Below are 19,798 nucleotides of genomic sequence, written 5' to 3' on the forward strand. Positions count from 1 at the left end.
ATAGCCAGAGAAGCAATATATTAAATCCTTGCTGTGTCTCCCTCATATTCACTCATCGAGATTTTACTGATGATTCAAAATATTTCTCCCGATAGTCTTAATAAAGCTAATGATCTAACTGCAATCTCTTAATTAAAATACCTAGTTTAGAATGGATGAAGGAGATCATTCCATTCTAAGATATAAAATGATACTCTTTAAAATTTGCCATTACTATTTATAGGAAAGAAACAAATATATTGCAACAGATGGTGATATTTTAACATATAAAGATCATACAAGTTAGGTAATTAGTCAAAGAATGAAATACAGTGACGTTAAATAAATGATATATTACCGGTTGATCTATCTGTGCTGTCTGAGCAATAGCAAACGTACAGACATCAGCTTGATTAGCTGCCGTTATTTCTACAAAACAGAAAGTTTCAATTTAATCTTCATTTTCATCTATTTTATCTTTATATATAAGATATATAAAATATTCATTTTCTTTCATATATAAAATATTCATTTTCATACATATTATATATATTTAATCTTCATAAGAATAACATTCATTTTCCTATGAATAACATTCATTTTCATATATATATGAATAACATTCATTTTCATATATAATATTCATTTTCATATATAACATATTTATGTATTCAATCTTCATAAGAATAACATTTATTTTCATATGAATAACATTCATTTTCATATATATAATATTCATTTTTGATTTTTAACTACCGGTAGGTATTGATTTAACAGACAGGATTTACTGTTCATGGGAAATCAATACCACTTCTGCCCTAGGATGATTAGGCTTGTTTTAAAACACAGCTGAATTATTTATCACTCAGAAAAATGTTCAAAGTAAACAAACCAGGTATATTCTTACCTTTATCTGGTAATTCAGTATGAAAAGCTTGGATCAGTCCAGATTCAGCATCATAATGCCATCGCTGATGAGCTTTACCAAACTGATTGGTTCGTCGAGTTTGTAGTATCACAGGACAACCGACAAAGGTCATGAGATGACCACTTTCTGTGTTCTCTAAACTAGGCATAGAAACGGTTAAAACCAGATTTTGGTAACATTTAGAACGGATTTCACTGAAAGTAAATTAAAATAAACACCTTTTAAGGACTTGATGTATATACAAAAATGATTTTTAGCTGAAAACAATAATTCGTATACATGAAATACATCAAGTGGAGTTTATGGTGTGATATCACTACAAAGAACATCCAAAGGTACAGTTATTTTATTTGTATTTTTTTGCCGGGTCAAATAACGAACACTTGTTAAATCATTGTGATAAAGAAAATGTCCTAAAGCAAAGTGAATATCACCAAAAAGTCACAGTCATCCACCATAAAATAAAAAAAAGATTAAATTTGAGAAATGTCTTATGAGCAAAAGCCTCACAACTAAATTCATGTTTGTACAAAGTTTCAAAAAGATATCATGAACGGTTTATGAAATAATACATTGACAAAGCCCATTTCAATATTCCTCCTTATCTGCCGTGAAGTGAATGATCTGGATACTACTCTTGTGTGCCTTTGACATCCTCAATGATATCAAGGCCATATTTTCTTCAGCAGGTTCATAGATATCACATCAACATTTCAGATCTTAAAACTGTGACTTTCTGCTCACAAATTTAAAACTTCATTTTTTTTTTTTTTAACTCATTGTAAAAGAAAGAATTTTCTAGATCATATGAACAAAACTTACCCATGTTGTGTCATGACCCATTTTTGATTAATATCATCCGGCATACGCTTTACTAATAAAACGTCGTTCATACGACATTCCTCTTCAATTACAGCTAATACAAGATTTCTATTGGCTGTAGAAGCTATATAACCATCTTCATAAGAAAATGTCTGTAATACATCTCGTGAGAGTCTTGGTGATGACTTGGGCCTGTAAATACAATTAATCATAGATTAATAACACTGTTCATGTTAATTGATACTAATAAGGATGTGGGCTTGGAAATTCAATAATTTTCAAAAACATCCACATGGATTCTCCAGACAACAATTTGTAAGAATGGTCTGAATTCCAACATGGTATTAACCCAGAATTGAGTTGACTGAAATTACCATTAATATCTAATCATGAGGTGCAATGTTTTTTTTTAACTTTGTGAAAAAAATTTCACAAGGATTCAGATCTTTAAGTCTGCAAAAAATCTTAGTTTATCATCAAAAATATTACAAGAGAAAAGAATATATATTTTAGAACTTACTTGAATTTTTCATACAATTCTTTATCTGTATATTTCTTAGCTTCTGGATCTTCATAATCAAAACTTCCACTTACATTAACCAATCTTTCCCACGGCCATTTTAATGCATTCAATCGTTGTTCAGATTTTAGGTTGGCTCTTTGTCTTGCTGTCCTGTACAATTTCATAGAAAATTATGGATGATTATAACTAATAAATATTTTTACTGAAAATCCAAAAGCTGCATTCTCTGCTTTTTTTCATTAAAAATCAGACATAAACTAAGGATTACATTAATCTGTTCCCTAATAGTAAGTTCAGGAGGACCGCACTACACGCATAACAAAAATCTAAAAGATAAACCTACGGACAAGACAGAAAATAGACACTGCACTAAATAAACAAATATCAAATCAAGTGAATGGATTTCGGTTAGAAAATGACACAAAATAAATCTTTCTTCTGACATTTAACCAATCAGAAAAATCCTTTAGAAATTGTCCAATGTACCTTCTATTCTATTTTTAGTAAAATCAATGTTATTTTGTCTTCACTTGTGTAAAGATAAAGATTGTGTTTAGTATTTTGTATTTGTTGGACATTATGGAATAAAAACTTGTCCAAATGAACCAAGAACAAATCTTGGAATATTAGCAACATTTAGAATGCATTGGTAATATTTTATTTCTACATACATCTGAGCTAGAGCTTCTTCTGTATCTATATTTTCTTGTTGTGGTGGTAGTGGTGGGGCTAGTTGTGGTGTGGGTGGTTTCTCTTCCATAGACTGACTTACACGTAAATGTTCATCTCTATTCCATTCTTTATTGATGAGAACTCGAGCATTAGGTACCAAATTACCTTCTATTTCTATCACAAACTCTATTAACACAAAGATAAATATATCATAATATATGTGAGTGAAATACGTGTTAGTATAGAAATAAAATGAGGTTTAATGTCCAGCTTTTCTGCACCGAATAGGCTAATGAAGATGGGCATACACCATACAGTGTGTACACAGGACCTTGATTTTTCACCCCATCCGAAACACTAGACCCTGTTCAGCAACAGATAGAAATGACTACAGTCTAAAATCGAGATGCAAATAATTGGTAAAAATATTTTAAAATTTTGTGTGACATGACTAGTTACATTGGTGATTTTTCAATTAGATTCTAAATCTGAAATGTTTTTATCTTTCAAAACAACCAAGACAATCAAAGTTTCAAATTATTTATATTTATATTTAGTGATTTTCAAGGAGTGTATAGAATGCTCATTCCAAAGCCTTACTCTAAATAGATTATTCCAGAGGATTACAAACAATAATTAGATATACACCTATTTTGAGTATGATATTTTTCAAAATTACTAAATTATATTTTTTTGAGCAAGTATTAACGCCTCTTAAAACTATAGCTAAAGTTTCTGCTATATGTACTTACTTTCTGGATGTCTAAGAGCACAGAACTGTTCTATTTTATTTACATCATGTGCTACTTGAGACAGGTAGTGACGTTTCTGTTGTTCTTCCTTAGTTAATTTAGGATCGGACCAATTCTCACCACAAGTTATATAAACTATTTGATCTCTAACAACAGTTTTTAAACTAAAATGTTCTTTTCCTTTTTCGTCAAATAAACGTCTGGCAGCAAACGGTAGATCTAACATAGATGTACAAGAATCAAGGAACTGAAATTTAATAAATATTGAAACATCAGAATCAGTAAACTGTTAGCTCAGTACTGTTTACTCTAGGTAAACTCTAGTTAGATCAGTTCTGTTTACTCTAGTTAGATCAGGTGTGTTTACTCTAGCTAGATCAGTCTGTTTACTCTAGTTAGATCAGTTCTGTTTACTCTAGTTAGATCAGTTCTGTTTACTCTAGTTAGATCAGTTCTGTTTACTCTAGTTAGATCAGGTCTGTTTACTCTAGTTTGATGAGTATTACTTACCCTAGTAAACTACAGTTAGATTAGTAATAATTACTCTAGTAAAATCTAGTACTACTCACTATTATAAATTCTAGTTGACTTAAAGTTAAATCAATACAATGTAGTTGAAAGTCTATATCATTTGAATTATCATCATCTTCATCATGTCTATGTACTCGACCAGTTTTTTTATCAACTTTATTCTTCTTACTATGATCTTTCATCATCTAAAACACAAAAAAAAGAAACACTAAATTTGCAGACAATTTAAAAGAGCTAAAACGCTAATATTTAGAACCTAGAAGTTGACACAAATGGATCGCAACGCATATAATAATATAATATGAATTTATATAAATTGATTTATATTCAATCGTTTCTGTTTTTACTGTAATTTCGAATCAGTTATGTTCTGTCTCAGTCGAATGGCAATCTCTAGCACCTGGTTATTTCAGTCTATACCAGATGTATTTAATGCACAAGCTCTCCAGATAAGAACATGGCCTAACCATTTGACATGACTTGTGAGACATGTCTAGCCAAGTTCTTAGAGTCCCTTGTTACAAATGGCGCTGAAACGCATTCTAGTACATAATTCGTGTACCAATGGTAAAATGTTTATTTTGTCTTAAATATTGGATATCAGAAGAGCATCTTTTCCCAGTAAGATCACAATATCAATGTTGATTTAAATTAACAAATATAAGAGTATTTAAAAAAACAGAAAAAGGTATTATTTTATTTTTCTGGAACGCCTGATTATTTGTGCTACTAAAGACACTTCAATATGACATTTTTGAATTTAGCGTTTGCACCATACATTTATTCGGTTTAAATATAAACTGGATCATACCCCATTTCATTAGGCTGCATTGTCTTTTCAGTTATTTGATCATTATTTAGCTATTTGATCATTATCTACTTAGCTATTTGATCATTGTGTATTTAGCAATTTGATCATGTAACTATTGTAACTGTAAATGGCCTAAAATGAGTAAATATCTGATTTGAAACTGTACTAAGGATCATACTTACATTTGTCATATTAGGAGCAACAACAGCAATAGCATTATAGATATCTCTTTCCCCATTCTTTAACGCCATCAACCTTAATGGTGCATCTAAATTATATATCACAAAGATCAATTATTATTCCAAATATAGTGGAGTGTATTATTTGGAATACATAAACTAATATCCTATCTCAATCAAGATACACAACATTGTTCCCTATCTAAATACAGAAACGGCAAAGAAAAAAACAACTATATACTTACATCCTTTTTGTGTAGCCTTTCTGATTGGTGGAGCATTGGGTATTATATATCCTTCCATTGGCCAATCATAGTTCTATACAAAATAATAAGATTATAATTCAATAATTCAAAATTTAATGTAAATTCAGAAAAAAACATGCAGATATTAATTACATTGGAATTTAGTTACAAATGAGACTGTAGACCAAAATGTAATTATAGTCAAATTGAGATTAGTCAAGAATGTAACTAAAGTCAGGAATAACAAGAAAACAGTGAGGCTGATGTCCCCTGCCGAAATCCCAAAATAAACAGATAACACATTAATTGCACATTTATCTTTTTCAAAAGTATTGAGCAATCAAACTGATTATCTATACTTAGTCTAAACATAAGATGTTAACGATCAAACTCTGTCAAGGTTTTTAAGTACCTGGTAGTGAAACTATACACTAAGTTTCATCACTCTCCAAAGGTTAGAATCAAAGTTGTCTTGTCCCAAAGCATTGACCAATGAAATTGCTTAGCTCTTTAATGGGAAATATTTATCATTGAACTCAGTCAATACCTCAATTAAAAGCAGAGTTGTTATGTTCCAAAGTCTTGACCAATCAAACTGCTTATCACTATTTAACCTAAGCAGAAAATTCTCATCATCGAACTTAGTCAATGTATAAATATAATGAATCTATACTCAGTTTCATCGCACTCATCTAATTAGAACCAAAGTTATCGTGTCCCAAAAAATGTGATGAACAGACAGATTTAACCTAAGCAGAAAATTCTCATCATCGAACTTAGTCAATGTATAAATATAATGAATCTATACTCAGTTTCATCGCACTCATCCAATTAGAACCAAAGTTATCGTGTCCCAAAAAATGTGATGAACAGACAGATAGTCACTGCTTTCTTCGAAAGGTGGGGGTCAAAAATAGTCAAACATCAAATTATATATTAAAAACAACTCACTTCATTTATTTCACCATTTTCTTTAACTGGCCAGGAATATGCCAATTTATTGAAATCAGGATTACTGGCTTCTGTATGTTTCCACTGACCAAGATTTTCAAACTTTTCTTGTTTTATAGCAAACCTACAATTATTTGAAATCATTTTATTTTTACTGGAGAGTTTGAGCTGACAAGTTCCTGTTGAAGCAATAGTCATTTTTATTCAAATTTTGCCCTCAGAATCCGAAGACAAATTCCTGTAGAAGCTATTGCCAATGTATTAAAAGAATGGCCTTCTTTTTACTGGATAGTTTACTTAAAACTCAATCAATAAGATGTAATAAGTTCTACTTACCTCTGACTACTGACATCTTTTTTTGAGACATTTTGTAAGGCATCACAGATGACTAAACAGACACGAACACCACACAAAGCCCCAGTAGGTTTATTATTATTATAAGATTCATCATCACCAAGCTTAGATCCTATATACGTTAATTTCTTCTCTGGGTGTGACTAAAATATAAACATAATATAACATTACTGAGACTATAATTTGTCTGTCATGTTAACTTAAACTATTATTAATAGGACTGTCATGTTGAAAGAGAGAAGTGAGATTCTACATAAACTATATTATTTTGGGACTAACATATGCTACAATGTTATTTTAATAATTCGTTTGCGCATTGGAGTTTTCAGGAGCGGGTGGAAATCAGAGGACCTGGGGTAAACCCATGATGCAGGGTAGACGACCCTTGTCATGTGCAAACTTGGGATTGAGACAGTCACTTGATTCAATGACAGAACATATGATCTAAAGCATATGCGTTAAACAACTACCCATTCCATCACACTGTCATGTTGTTGAGCATTTATACGAGGTTACCTTATATTTAACTAAAGTATAAATATGAACGGAATATTAATCAGTAACAGCCTTATACTGAATTAATAGTAACTACTAACTTTCATATTATAGTTGTATGTTCAAAAACAGTTTATTTTTTTAAATCAAGTCCAGATGTCAAATCCAAAAAATAAATTGCTTTTTCTTTGCAATGAACCTAAAGATAAGAATATCATCCAGTGTTTATCCATGGCAAATATAATTAATAATGCATATTAAAAGTATTACATACCTGAGATGATATTGAACCATCCACATTAAAGGTCCACATCTGATTAGGATTCTGTGTCTGTCGCTTTTGTAATGTAACAACTGGACCTTCAACAGTGACGTCTTTATCAAACAATTTCCCTTCAATAACTGTATCTGATACACCCAGACATAACTGTGGCATATAACGACTGTATATATAACCACTCTGAAAAAATAAAAATACATACATTAATGTCTAGTTACAAAAGTTATCTTTCTTTACATTAGGTACAGTCTTATACAGGTCACAATTCTATGGAACTCAATTACAGCTCATAATTGAGTAATGTTTCAACTAGGTTTCTCGTCATTATCAAGCAATGGTGTAACCTAGTCGAAAAGTCGCTCAGTAATAATCAGTAATTGCATTCCATAAAATTGTGAGATCTATATTTCAGTTCAATTACTATATGCCATTGAAACAAGGTAAAGTCTAACGTATATGCCTGAATTAACATGTTTGATATTCAGAATTATTTGATAAAGTTAAAGTAAAGAGACTGCCAACAAAGATCTTATTTAAAACTTATCTCTGGATGAGGTTTTCCCTTCATGTCTGGTCCTCACAGTAATAAATTCTTAAATCACAGATTTAATTCAATCAGTTGATCCTCAACTTTACAAGTAACTTGAAATATATATTCATAATGAAAAGGGAATTATACCTTTGATATGATCCAAATTTGTTGATCCTTGTTTCCTCTCTTTCGTTTCTCATCCGCAGCTACTTCAGGATATAAAACTAGATCTCTCTTCTCCTGTAATAATATATCATACACAATTATAATGTTCATCAATATAAAATTATTCCTTTTTGCTATTGTCATGGAAAGACTCAAAAGACACAAAAAATTTCTTATATATACTAGATCTTGAAAAAGGGTACTACACCCGAAACGATTCATATAAAGATCTTTAAAATCTACAAGTCTGTTGCTGGTTCTGTTTGGCGGGGATTCTTTAATTTTTACTCATTCTACTACTCCGCCCCGCCGGCATCATTTTTTGATCCAGTCCCGACGCAGATGTACCAGCCTGTCCAGCTATCTTTTTAATTCAAGAGAGTGTTGCCGTACCCCTCTCCGTTTTCCAATATACTAGATCTCACACAAAAGAGAGGAGAGATCTAAGACTAAGTTTCCATTATTCAATTTATATCCTAATGTTTGAAAAATGTACATATAAATTTCTGTTTCTTCATGTACCAATAAATGTTTACTTTCCATTTCATTCAGAAAAAGCCTTTGTGTATCCTTTTCATTCTAAGATCTTTCTGTGTAATCCATTATTTGGAGAAATAATATTTTTGCCCTGCTACTGATGCGTTTATTGACACACAACCTAATAGTCAGCATGTTTTGTTTATATCTAACTATACCAAAATGATCAACATATATGTAAAAATGTTTGAATTATTGTTATAGCTTACTTTATGTATAAGATAATGTCCTCTACTGTCTATTTCAGCATTTTGTAATAACCAATCGTTTCGTTCAGCATCAGCATACAAAGATTGTATGGCAGGTTCATATAACATAGGAAAACCTATTGTTGATTCCCATTGACTATGTCTGAAATATAAGACAACAGATCCCAATAACATGTTGAGAAGAATATTTCAGGTGGTTCACTATCTTCATCCTCAAATATATTCACATTATTTCATCATGGAATTACTACTCAACTATAGAAAATAATAAATAATCTGAATTGTATGTAAGATTATGAAGGATTTTCTTCCTAATTTAGTATAGTTCCCAATCTGATTAAAATACAGATATATATTTCGATGGCCTACAGTACATGAAGATCTGACCAGTTGTAATGTAAGGTCGCGTCAGGGGTCATACGAGCGGCTATTGACCCGATGACGTCAGACATTGATTAATCAATCAGCGTAGACGTTTCTAGTGGCTTACCCACAGTTCTGTGCATCGCATGCCAAGAACTTGCCGTAACAGACCATTTCATTGGCTAATCTCTCACTTCAACCAGAATGCTGGTAATATAACAAATCATCTAGATCCTAGTGTAGTAAAGACAAGTAAAACGAAATTTCGAACTATAAAATAGGATCTGTGTTTTAATCAGATTGGCATAGCTGCCTAATTCTGACTATATTCAGTGTAAAAGCAGTGAAAATTGTTTGTATGGAACAGAATGGGGATTAAGGTCTCGCCAACACAATACTGTATGCCTATTGGGACTATTATCTTGTTGAAAGACTTCCTTGTTGGCACTGCTGGCGCTATATCCAACAAGTTAAGGATAAGCATAAACAATTCTCTATTTGAATTTGAGACATTCTAGTCGCAAGTCTACCATGGCCCTCGAATGTTGTCAATGTACTTACTCTTCTTTTCCTTCTAGATCATCTTTCATTATTTGTTCTCGAAGAACACGTTCTACACCTTCTTTATCAGCTTTAGTTGCTCTATCAAAAGATGCTTCTAGACAATAAGCTATAATATATATACAATATACATGCAATATATAGCGAACACTTTAGAACTCTCTGCCACCCAACAGCTCATGAGATGTGGGACAAAAAGGTTGCAAAACACTGATCCAGACAATTATCTGGCAACACTATACTTTATATAGACAAAAAGTTACATTTTATACTTCTAGTTCTCCTTTGGTGAATACTGACAGATCAACAACTTACTGAATGGAGTGATGAAAGCCTCTCCAAATGACAGCCATATTTCTTGATCATATTTTAACTGCATGACATCTGTTATCTCATGACCAAATTTATCATAGATTTGCTGAGCAATAGCATTTAGTTTGGGAGTTTGTATGTTATTTGTCCAGTGGCTACTAGATAGTTCATCTAAAAGCTGAAATAATAAACACAACAATTGTTATTACATCGATCACAAATTACATATTCTTGAAGCATTGGCCTGAGAAATCCCTCTTTGGCCATTGCTGGATTGGCTTCTGATACTTGAGCTTTTGAGGGAGTGTCTATTCTTCCCATTCAAATCAAATCTCTCTTAAGTACAGCAACATGACAGCCCATCATTTAATCTGGGGTCTTCCCTAAAACTTTGGACAGTGATTTAAGGTATTAAAAATGGTGAAAGTATTGTTCGTCTCCAAATAGTATTGTTTACATTGTAGCTGTTTTGATAGCCTCATTTGTCACACAATTATTTTCCTGCAATATTCTGCTATGTGCTGGTTAATTGAGCGTAATGAATTTTGTGAGTTATGACGTAACTTTATGTAAACATATTTGGAGCTCTGTTTAAACCCAAATGATATTGTTACGCAGTTAGGTATTGTTAATCGGACTATTGACCAGTCATAATTTTGAACCGAAATTTGCTTTCATTACGGCAGTGGGATTAGGTCTAATCAAACGAAACACTGTGAGGAGTATGATCAAGGACAGATCTTAAGTTTGTTGGCACATATGGTGTTTTGGGAAGTATCCTATTTGGTTATGAATGGTAATTGGACCCTTTTTAAATGCTTGAAATTGCAAAGAAAGTGGTTAGTATTTAAGAGTATATTTTTCTTTTGCTATTTGAGGATGGAGGTCTGCTCACATCAGCTATTTTTCTATCATCAACAATTAATCATTTGTCTGTGGTAAATTATTCAGCTTGACAGATTTTCTCTGACATTTTGTCTGCTAAATGTTAGCTACTAGCTTTGTATAAACAACTCATTGTATTGGTGAATGCCAAATAACCATCACCATTAACCACAAGGGCGAAAAGTATACCAAAGAAAGGTCTGTGATTGAAAATCGGGGTGGTGTGCGCTGCCGGCATAAAATAATCCTTGGCGTGCACAGAATTGAGCTAACAAATTAGTTTGTGCTTTTGTTTTCATGGAGGATGGTGTTTGCTTGTTAATAAATGTAACAGCTCTATTAAGCAGTACAGTTGCTCTATAAATTCATTTTAAGTGTATTCTTGGTGTTATTTTATTTCTATGAACAGAAAATGATACATAATACAAACTTACTCTTTTCATCAAAAGTTCTTTATCACCATGTATTCCTTTCATAGCTTCTCGTAAATTAAAGAAAGATACATGTTCTCCTTCTGCTTGACCATTTTTAAAAACCTAAAATGACAATAAATGAAATTAAAATAGATAATTGATCACATAACTCATTTGTCAGCCAACTGGATGCACATAAACAACTGAATATATCATTAAAGCCAATATATATTAAACTATTTCCTATCTAATTACTGGCATTGAATATAGTGTTGGCAATATTCTGTCTGTGCATTCTATGTTGTGCTGCATATTGTAGGGTTCTAGCTTTCTGTTATGTTTCGTAGAAAAGTCTTGATTATCCAGGCCTGTCAACAGCCAGAGAACGGTGGGTAGACTGGTATAGCAGGACTTATTTCAAACCAAGGGCATGTAACCATTTTTCATTCAAAAATACCTGGTTGTAATGGCCTCTCATCGTTTATCAGTCTTGTTAAATACAACACGGCTGTTTATTTAATGACTATAAATGTGAGGAAGTTAGTTAAGATTTGTTATATATATATTGTGGTATAATTGTCAAAATATTTGGAGATATGAAGCACTACATATTGTTTATTATAATGATATTACCTTTAATCGTAGACCTTTCATTCCAACAAGTCGACAATCTGCTGGTATTTCTTGTATATGTGTCATTCTATAACTAGCACCATAGGACTATAACATAAATTATCATGTATAATGATATTAAAGGCACAACATTCCACAACATTGTGGATTTCAGTACATCCACAAAAAACATAGGCTAATCAAACAGCATATTGATACAAAAAATATTTGAATCAATTAATCCTAAAAGATGTTATAGCCATCTAAAGTTCACATAACTTTTGATAGATTTAATGCTGCCATTTTGATTTCCTGTAAGATCATTTACCGATTCTGAAAGATATTTCAGTTCTATCCAAAAACATGAGCTCAAGATGGCATTTTAACCAACACTTTTCGGTCCTTATTTTGGTTAAATTTAAATGAAAAAAAACAATTTTGGGCTGTCTAGCTCAGAGTGGATTTAATAAAAGATACATGTTCTTTGATGGACAATTTAGTGACCTATTCTATCACCAAATTAAATTGTTTATCAAGATGTAAAGAACATACCTCTTCTTGCTGGTGTTTCTCCTCCAAATTTTCTAATTTACTCTTTAATTTCTGTAAAGTTTCTTTATATTGGTCTACATCATTCTCAACCTTTTAAAACATAAGCAATGCAAAATAAAATAAAATGGGGTTTACCTTGCTACTGTTCTTTTAAATAAACTAAACATAAAAGCAAATGGTGTGATATGTTTTAATTAATACAATGTACTTACCTTAGATTGGGCATCATATAATTCTTCCGGAGTCATAGACTTAATGGCTCTTATAGTAACGTTGTCCATATCATCATTTAAAGCTATATCAATCTAAAATACAATCAGAATAATCAGTAATGAGACACATGCTAAGATATAAAAAAGATAAATGGAATATAGAGAGATAAAAAAAATAGGTCATTTCAGGACTAACATTAGCTGTGGGAGGAAACCGAAGGACCTGGAGAAAACCCACGAGGTTGGACAGGTAACCCTATTCCTTGTCATGTACAAGCGGGGAATCAAAACTACACCTCTTAACGCAATGACAGACCTTATGATCTAAAGACTATTTACCTCAGTTTTAAACTTTTTAACATCTCGAAGTTTTTTCTTTAGTATTTGTATTAACTGTGCTATATAATCTCTAGCACCAGAAGGACTAAAACCATCACCAATTGATACCCATAGTGGACCTAAAGCTGGTGTACCACCCGTCTGCAAACAGTCATCTACCATCGGTGCTGGAAAAAAAAGAATTGATTACATCAATCATCAGCAATTCCAACAGCTAGATTTGTTTTGTGGGATGACAATATATCTAAGTTACAATTTTCTAAATCTTTCGATTAAGCCAGTGTTCATAAAGAAAAGTGTTGTTTAGAAAGGTTAGTTTAATAAATTTGTGATAGACGATAAATGTAAACTGTGGTTGTTTATTTATTGATAAACAATACATACTGTCTATTAGATCAGTTATCTCATTTCCATCCCAATCATAAAGTATACGAGCATGACTTGTAAGATTCAATCTTCCTGTACATCCTTCCAAAAACTGTTATAAAAACACACAAAAAATCATTAAACATTAACAATAAATTTCTATATTTCCCATATTCATTACATTATCAGACAATCATCAGTTGAGCATTGCTAGATGATCTAACAAGGACAGCTGTCTAGTTGCTCGGATAGTACAAAAACCCGAGGTACTGTGTACACATTGGTGAGCACGTAAACGCTGTCCGGGCAAAATTTCCCTCATAGCACACTGTATGGCGTACGCTCGTCTTCATTAACTCAGTTGGAGTGGAACAGTAGGATGTTAAACCCCATTTCATTTCACTTCTAGATGATCTAATTCAAAGCAATTTTTCGATGTAATGAGCATTAGCAGACTATGATTTGCACATGATGGCTCAATCCAGCAGGCTAATAAATCTCAAATATTTATAATAAGATTATTTCTTTAAAAAATCCACCTTTACCAAAAATAAAATGAAATGAAATGGGGTTTAACATCCACTTTTCTGCACTGACTGGGCTAAAGAAGACAATGCCAAAGTAAAAGGCATAACACTTACATTTTCTTTTTCTGTTAAATCGGCCACAACTTCGACTGGTTCATTACCATTACCATTTCTATATACTATTATTCTAACTTTCTTCTTGTCTGTTAAAGATCTAAAATATACAAAAATAGCTATAATACTTGAAAATATATCAATATTAAACTTTCAAAATACAATTTGTATATTATGTAATGATAATAAAGTTGGTGACGTATATCACTTAAGGAAAGGGGATCTATATTTAACTTGTTTTTACGGCAGGAATGGATAAAACTATGTCTAATTATCCTACTTAAATTAAGTCAATTTCATACTAAGTATTATATTCACAATAAATTATATAGCTGTAAATATTTTCAATAAATGACTGTACTGACGGACACTCTGTATAAAGATTACTATGAAATCTGGTTCACACAGGGCTGACATGTAAAGCGTCTATACAATTCCTTGTAGGAAAGAAAGTTAACCCAGCAGCAGTGTTAGCCATATCTTTACAAATTTAAACCTTTGGGATGCACATACCTCATACGTTTAGACATCTTAGCTTTCGTTGTTTTCTTTTTTCCTTCCGGGAGCAGGTTAACACCACTTAATGTCCATGTAGCACCTGTTCTCTGAAGCAGATTTCCTGTTAAAATCAATAAATTTAATATCATTCAATTTGTCATTTTATGATCATGTATTTTAAAATTAAAAAGGCAATTACTTTCATGAAGGATAAAGGCACCAGCGCATTATTGACTGTTCATATGAATTCTTAATGTATAAAAAACTTATGAAGCATGTTTAATTTGTTGTACTTGAAAAATCTCTGTATTTGATTTGATGTTCATTCGATCATGTACAGAAAATGAAAATATGTAGAATTTGGTTGCATTGTATGTCCACTGTAAAGATGGATAGCAAATTGTAATGAAATAATGTAATTATGCTTGGCATACATAAAGTATTTGAAAATAATTTTGTATGGAAAAAGCAATTCCCATATTGCACAGACAAAAATGTCATTACCACGCTAGTTTAAGAAAATCTACATAATATTGAAGTGGCACACTTTCAGAATGCCGAAGATTGGCGGAATTAAAGCATCTATAGATAATCAAAATACTAATCAAATCTTTTTCTATAAGTAATACATCAAAAGCATTTGTACTGTAACTTACTTTTAGCTGATTCATCAGGGTCTTTATAAGGCTCTCCCATAGATATAAATACTTCACTATATGTCGGAATATCACAGGCTTCAAATACTTCTATACCATCTTCTAAAAATATTCTTCTTGCAGCAAATGGTAGTCCTAACTTGTCCGTTAAAAACTCTAAAAGCTACAAATGAAATGTTGTGCAGGGAATGAAATATGTTGATTTGAAGCTAATAATTAAGAATGCGTCCATGTAGAAATTGAAAAAAAACAACAACATGGGAGGGGGGGGGGGCAGATAATTTCAACCATACTTGTTACTGTTATTTTAATCCATGTTGATGGTTTCACTATGAATTTTGTATATATTGACCTCAAGTTTACTAAATGTCATTGTGCTTGATAACGATAAGAGGATACTTGTCGAAATGTCATGCTTTTAGAATAAAACTAGTGATTGTATCCCATAAAAACTGTATTCTGTTAATGTGTTTACCGATCGCTAAATGCCACTTAAGGATTATATTTGATCTATGGGGGCCCCCTGGGCGACAGACGTCACATGATGAAGTAAAATATTTTTGAACGGACAACTTCTGGTATAACTGGAAATTGTTGTTTTCGGGCAAAATTTGTCATATTTTGTCCAATTTTTTACCCTAATTTTGAAACTCTCCTACCCGAAATATTGCGTCTCTAAATTTTTGATATTGGTCTGGTATGATAGTTCTAATAATCGACTTAAAATCAGGCAGTCGCTTGGGAATGAATGAATTGTGTGGAATTTTCTGTAAGTGATCTTAAAGTGGTCATTTTACATATGTTTAAAACAACACCATTCTAAAACATATGTAGCTGCTTCTTTGCAGGTCTGGCATAGAATTGCTTGATGTGGTTGTGGAGGGTATTCCTCAAAGTAAATGTTAGAAGAAAAAACTGACTGCAATGCAACCCACAAGAGTGCTACAATATTCTGTACATGTGTAAAAACGGTATTTTCCATGCAATTCGTCTTTTCACTGATGACAGACTATTGTCTTCAAGAGTTCAAATGATTATCAACATATATTAAAACCATTAAAATATATTTTCCCAATTTTCAATCTCGATATCAACTGAATCAATCTAATATTTTGCGGGATGTACCTGGATACTAACCCAAGGTTTGTCACCTTAATTTTAATTTCCATGTTTCTTTTAAAATTAAATAAATTTATTGAAAGATTTGTCTCTTCCAGCAGTTTTCCATTAAATCTAACAGCATGTCTTGCCCATAAGTATTGTCATCATGATACCACACATTCACTCGATGGATACATAAAATACAAATTAAAAATGAAGTTGATACAAGAAAATGTCTTACCATTTTGATACTAGAAGCTGCAGCTCTAACTGGTGTATCTTTACAACCATTTTTATATGCACTAACTCGTATAATGTGTGGTTGTTTCTTGTATAGTGGTTTACTTCTGCCTGAAACATCAAAACAATTCAGATAACAGAACAACATTTTGTCTTTTTATCCCAACAATTAGACAATACTGTCCCTAAAGCAGTCACAACCGTACTTGAAAAATCCTGATGGTTCCTCTAGCCAATACCTGGATACATACCTATACCTCCCAAATTCCATGAATACCTCCCCCATTCCATGAATTCCATAAAATTCTGGATCATTTTAAGACAAACATGATAATTTTTTATTTGTATGGTCACATGTGCAGTGCAAGGTAGGAGAATTTTGTCTGGACAGTGGTGTTTCCACCTTCTCTTCTTTGATTTCGCACTGTCAATGATCCTTTTACTTGCACATCAAACAAACAACTAAGAAATACACAAATTTCTTTTAAAATGAATAAAGTGATACATACCAGATGGAGGTCTATGTCTGCCATAAGAATAAATTGATGATGTAGCTGACTGTGGTCTTGAAAAAAGAAGATTTTAAAAATGTATTAACAAAAATACCCTACTCAAAAAATATCATATAAACATAATTTATACACCAATTAAAACGAAAGCATGGCAAGTTTAATAGTTAACTTCACAAAATGCTAAATTTTATTTAGAATGAATCCATAAAAAGTACAGAGATTAAAATAACTAGATCTCTTTGATCATGGTCAAAAATAAAATTGTTGATTTCATTGCTGTTTCACCTGTCAGGCAAAACTAAAATTAGAAAATAAACCAGCTGGCCACATCACAAATTGAAATAATATATGAAATTAAGCTAATTTAATACTTTATTTTTCATGTAAATCAAAACATTGTAGCTCCTTTAAATGATTTAAACAAGCATATTTAATAATTGTTGGTTAGACTTCTAGAACCTACCCACCTCTCACACAAACTCTCATAACATCTGATAACAAGTGGCAGAGTCTGTAATTTTTCCCAATATTTTTAAAAACAATAATACTAATACAGTAATAGGCTAAAATTTACCTTCTGAATTTAATAGGAGCACTAGATGGCCTAGATAACTTTGTTAAGGCTTTATCAGTTCTTGGTGTAGCAGCATCCCATAATGTATGATCAGCTATGTACTTTACATCAATTTTGGGTTTACCAGTAGTCTTTGATCGCCCTACAATTGACGCGGATACAGGTCTTCTTCTAGTGCGTCTACCAAATGCTCCATTAGGAAATCTTTGAGAATAGGGTGACAGTGGTGAGCTGTAAAAAAGGGTGACTTTATATTTACTTGTATAGACGACCGTTACAATGATTTTCAGTGTCATTTAAACTTGGACTATTCCTGTTTTTGTGGTACTGATGAGTACTACATATTCAATTTGCATAATTTTGTGAGGGGTTTTGTTCAACTAGATGCCTTCAATCCATCATTTGTTTAGTATTAGAACTCACCATTCATTCTTGTAAATTACAGTAAAAAATATAATTTCATATAACTGTACCATAGCCTTCAATATTAAGGGGGGAGGCTATCCGAAAAATTTTGTTCTGAAATTTTAAAGCTATTAAATTGAAAATAGTACAAGTAGTTAGAAAATGTAATAAACAAGGGAAAATTTACATTATTTATTTTTGGGGGAAAAATTATGAAAACCGTAGGTACGCTATATCTCTGTAACTAATTAAGATATCTTCACCAAATTTGCAGGGTATATAAACTAATATCTACAACAGAATCAGACAGAAAGGAATTTGAATTATCATTAATATTTCAAAAGTTATCAAAATATTTCTCCAAAGACAAAAAATTGTATTGAGGCAAATGTTTTAAACATCATTTTCCAAGAAACTATAAAAATTATAGAGAAAAACTCTCTGTCTGCTTTTAGGGTTATCATTAAAGAATAAGCAGTCCGGAAATGAGACATTTATCTTTATTATTATCAGAGATATGGTGTACCTACGTTTTTCATACTTTTTCCAAAAAAATGTGTTACCCTGGCAACAACATTTTTTTTCTTTTTTTAATGTTAGTTTTCCCTTGTTTATTATATTTCCTAACTACTTGTGCTATTTTCAATTCAATAGCTTTAGAATTTCAGAAAACATTTTTCGGGTAGCCTCACCCCTTAAAATAATAAGGTCAACATTAAACCACTGGACCTCTATCAACATGTGTATGACATATGAAATTATAAAGGAAAGCACAATCTTGTATAACTATCTTATACAGGTCATGTATAATATTGGCAACATGGACACAGCTCATAATATGTTATTAGTGACTGTTTTAATCTGTTTACATATAGCTGGTTAAGATTACAGTAATTATTTTTTAAATGTTTTAAATGGGAAAAGTAGAAAATGATGAGATTCGCAACCACATAATGACGTGGTTAATTTTGAACACTGGTGACATATATACATCAACTGGATATTTCTAGGTTGTGTTAAGTAGTTAGTCAATATACATTTAGGGGTCTAATTATGGGTTCAATAATTTAATGGTAATCATCTTACTCCTTAAATTTCTTCAGTTCATGTCGTGACCTTTTCAAGTCATCCAAATACTGAGCAACTATCAAATCTTCATAGCTAACAATATCCGAGTTGTTTTTAATGAAAGCTGATGCCGGACTGTCTTTAGGAACCTGCAGTTTTGGTCTGTCCACCATTATTGTTGGTATGTATATTTTTTAAAGAATTTGGGCAGGCTTTGTTTCATAAATATATCTGAAAAAAAATTGTTTGATCTAGAATGTCTTCGACTCATAACTTAATTCCTTCAGGTGTGCAAATATGATTCAGAAATAAAAATACTGTACTAACAATTGCTGTACTTCAAGAGGTTTTTCTTTTGCATATATATTGACTTCACTTAAAAGACTGTTTGCCATAATTGTAATGAAACACCCAAAATACAAGTTAACTGACTGTATACAATTAAAGCCTAGCTATTTTGGAAAGTAAGATTTAGAAGTCCTCTTTTGAGTCTTTCAATTTTTTCAGGAATAAATCACATTGG

The 19,798-nt window shown here is 31.7% G+C and overlaps 1 protein-coding gene across 2 annotated transcripts in view; it reads right to left on the bottom strand.

Annotated features, from left to right (window-relative positions):
* Positions 1-19,798, bottom strand: part of LOC126823843 (doublecortin domain-containing protein 1) — a 32,453-nt gene that overhangs the window by 11,750 nt on the left and 905 nt on the right. For both annotated transcript variants that reach the window (XM_050552867.2, XM_050552868.2), the window contains exons 2-30: positions 19,294-19,506; positions 17,803-18,033; positions 17,226-17,281; positions 16,718-16,827; positions 15,376-15,538; positions 14,735-14,840; positions 14,222-14,321; positions 13,599-13,692; positions 13,215-13,381; positions 12,876-12,968; positions 12,664-12,753; positions 12,133-12,219; positions 11,521-11,622; positions 10,205-10,379; positions 9,890-9,998; positions 8,966-9,107; positions 8,202-8,294; positions 7,517-7,702; positions 6,730-6,890; positions 6,394-6,517; positions 5,443-5,515; positions 5,201-5,286; positions 4,246-4,392; positions 3,677-3,923; positions 2,924-3,110; positions 2,250-2,402; positions 1,730-1,921; positions 887-1,101; positions 338-408 (exon numbers count right to left, since the gene is read on the bottom strand). In XM_050552867.2, coding sequence (XP_050408824.1) covers positions 338-408; positions 887-1,101; positions 1,730-1,921; positions 2,250-2,402; positions 2,924-3,110; positions 3,677-3,923; positions 4,246-4,392; positions 5,201-5,286; positions 5,443-5,515; positions 6,394-6,517; positions 6,730-6,890; positions 7,517-7,702; positions 8,202-8,294; positions 8,966-9,107; positions 9,890-9,998; positions 10,205-10,379; positions 11,521-11,622; positions 12,133-12,219; positions 12,664-12,753; positions 12,876-12,968; positions 13,215-13,381; positions 13,599-13,692; positions 14,222-14,321; positions 14,735-14,840; positions 15,376-15,538; positions 16,718-16,827; positions 17,226-17,281; positions 17,803-18,033; positions 19,294-19,448 — 3,915 coding nt within the window. In that variant the 5' untranslated portion in view covers positions 19,449-19,506. The remainder of the gene's footprint in view (positions 1-337; positions 409-886; positions 1,102-1,729; positions 1,922-2,249; positions 2,403-2,923; positions 3,111-3,676; positions 3,924-4,245; positions 4,393-5,200; positions 5,287-5,442; positions 5,516-6,393; positions 6,518-6,729; positions 6,891-7,516; positions 7,703-8,201; positions 8,295-8,965; positions 9,108-9,889; positions 9,999-10,204; positions 10,380-11,520; positions 11,623-12,132; positions 12,220-12,663; positions 12,754-12,875; positions 12,969-13,214; positions 13,382-13,598; positions 13,693-14,221; positions 14,322-14,734; positions 14,841-15,375; positions 15,539-16,717; positions 16,828-17,225; positions 17,282-17,802; positions 18,034-19,293; positions 19,507-19,798) is intronic.

Source organism: Patella vulgata, chromosome 6, assembly GCF_932274485.2.
Source record: "Patella vulgata chromosome 6, xgPatVulg1.2, whole genome shotgun sequence".
Classification (NCBI taxonomy): Eukaryota; Metazoa; Mollusca; class Gastropoda; family Patellidae; genus Patella; species Patella vulgata.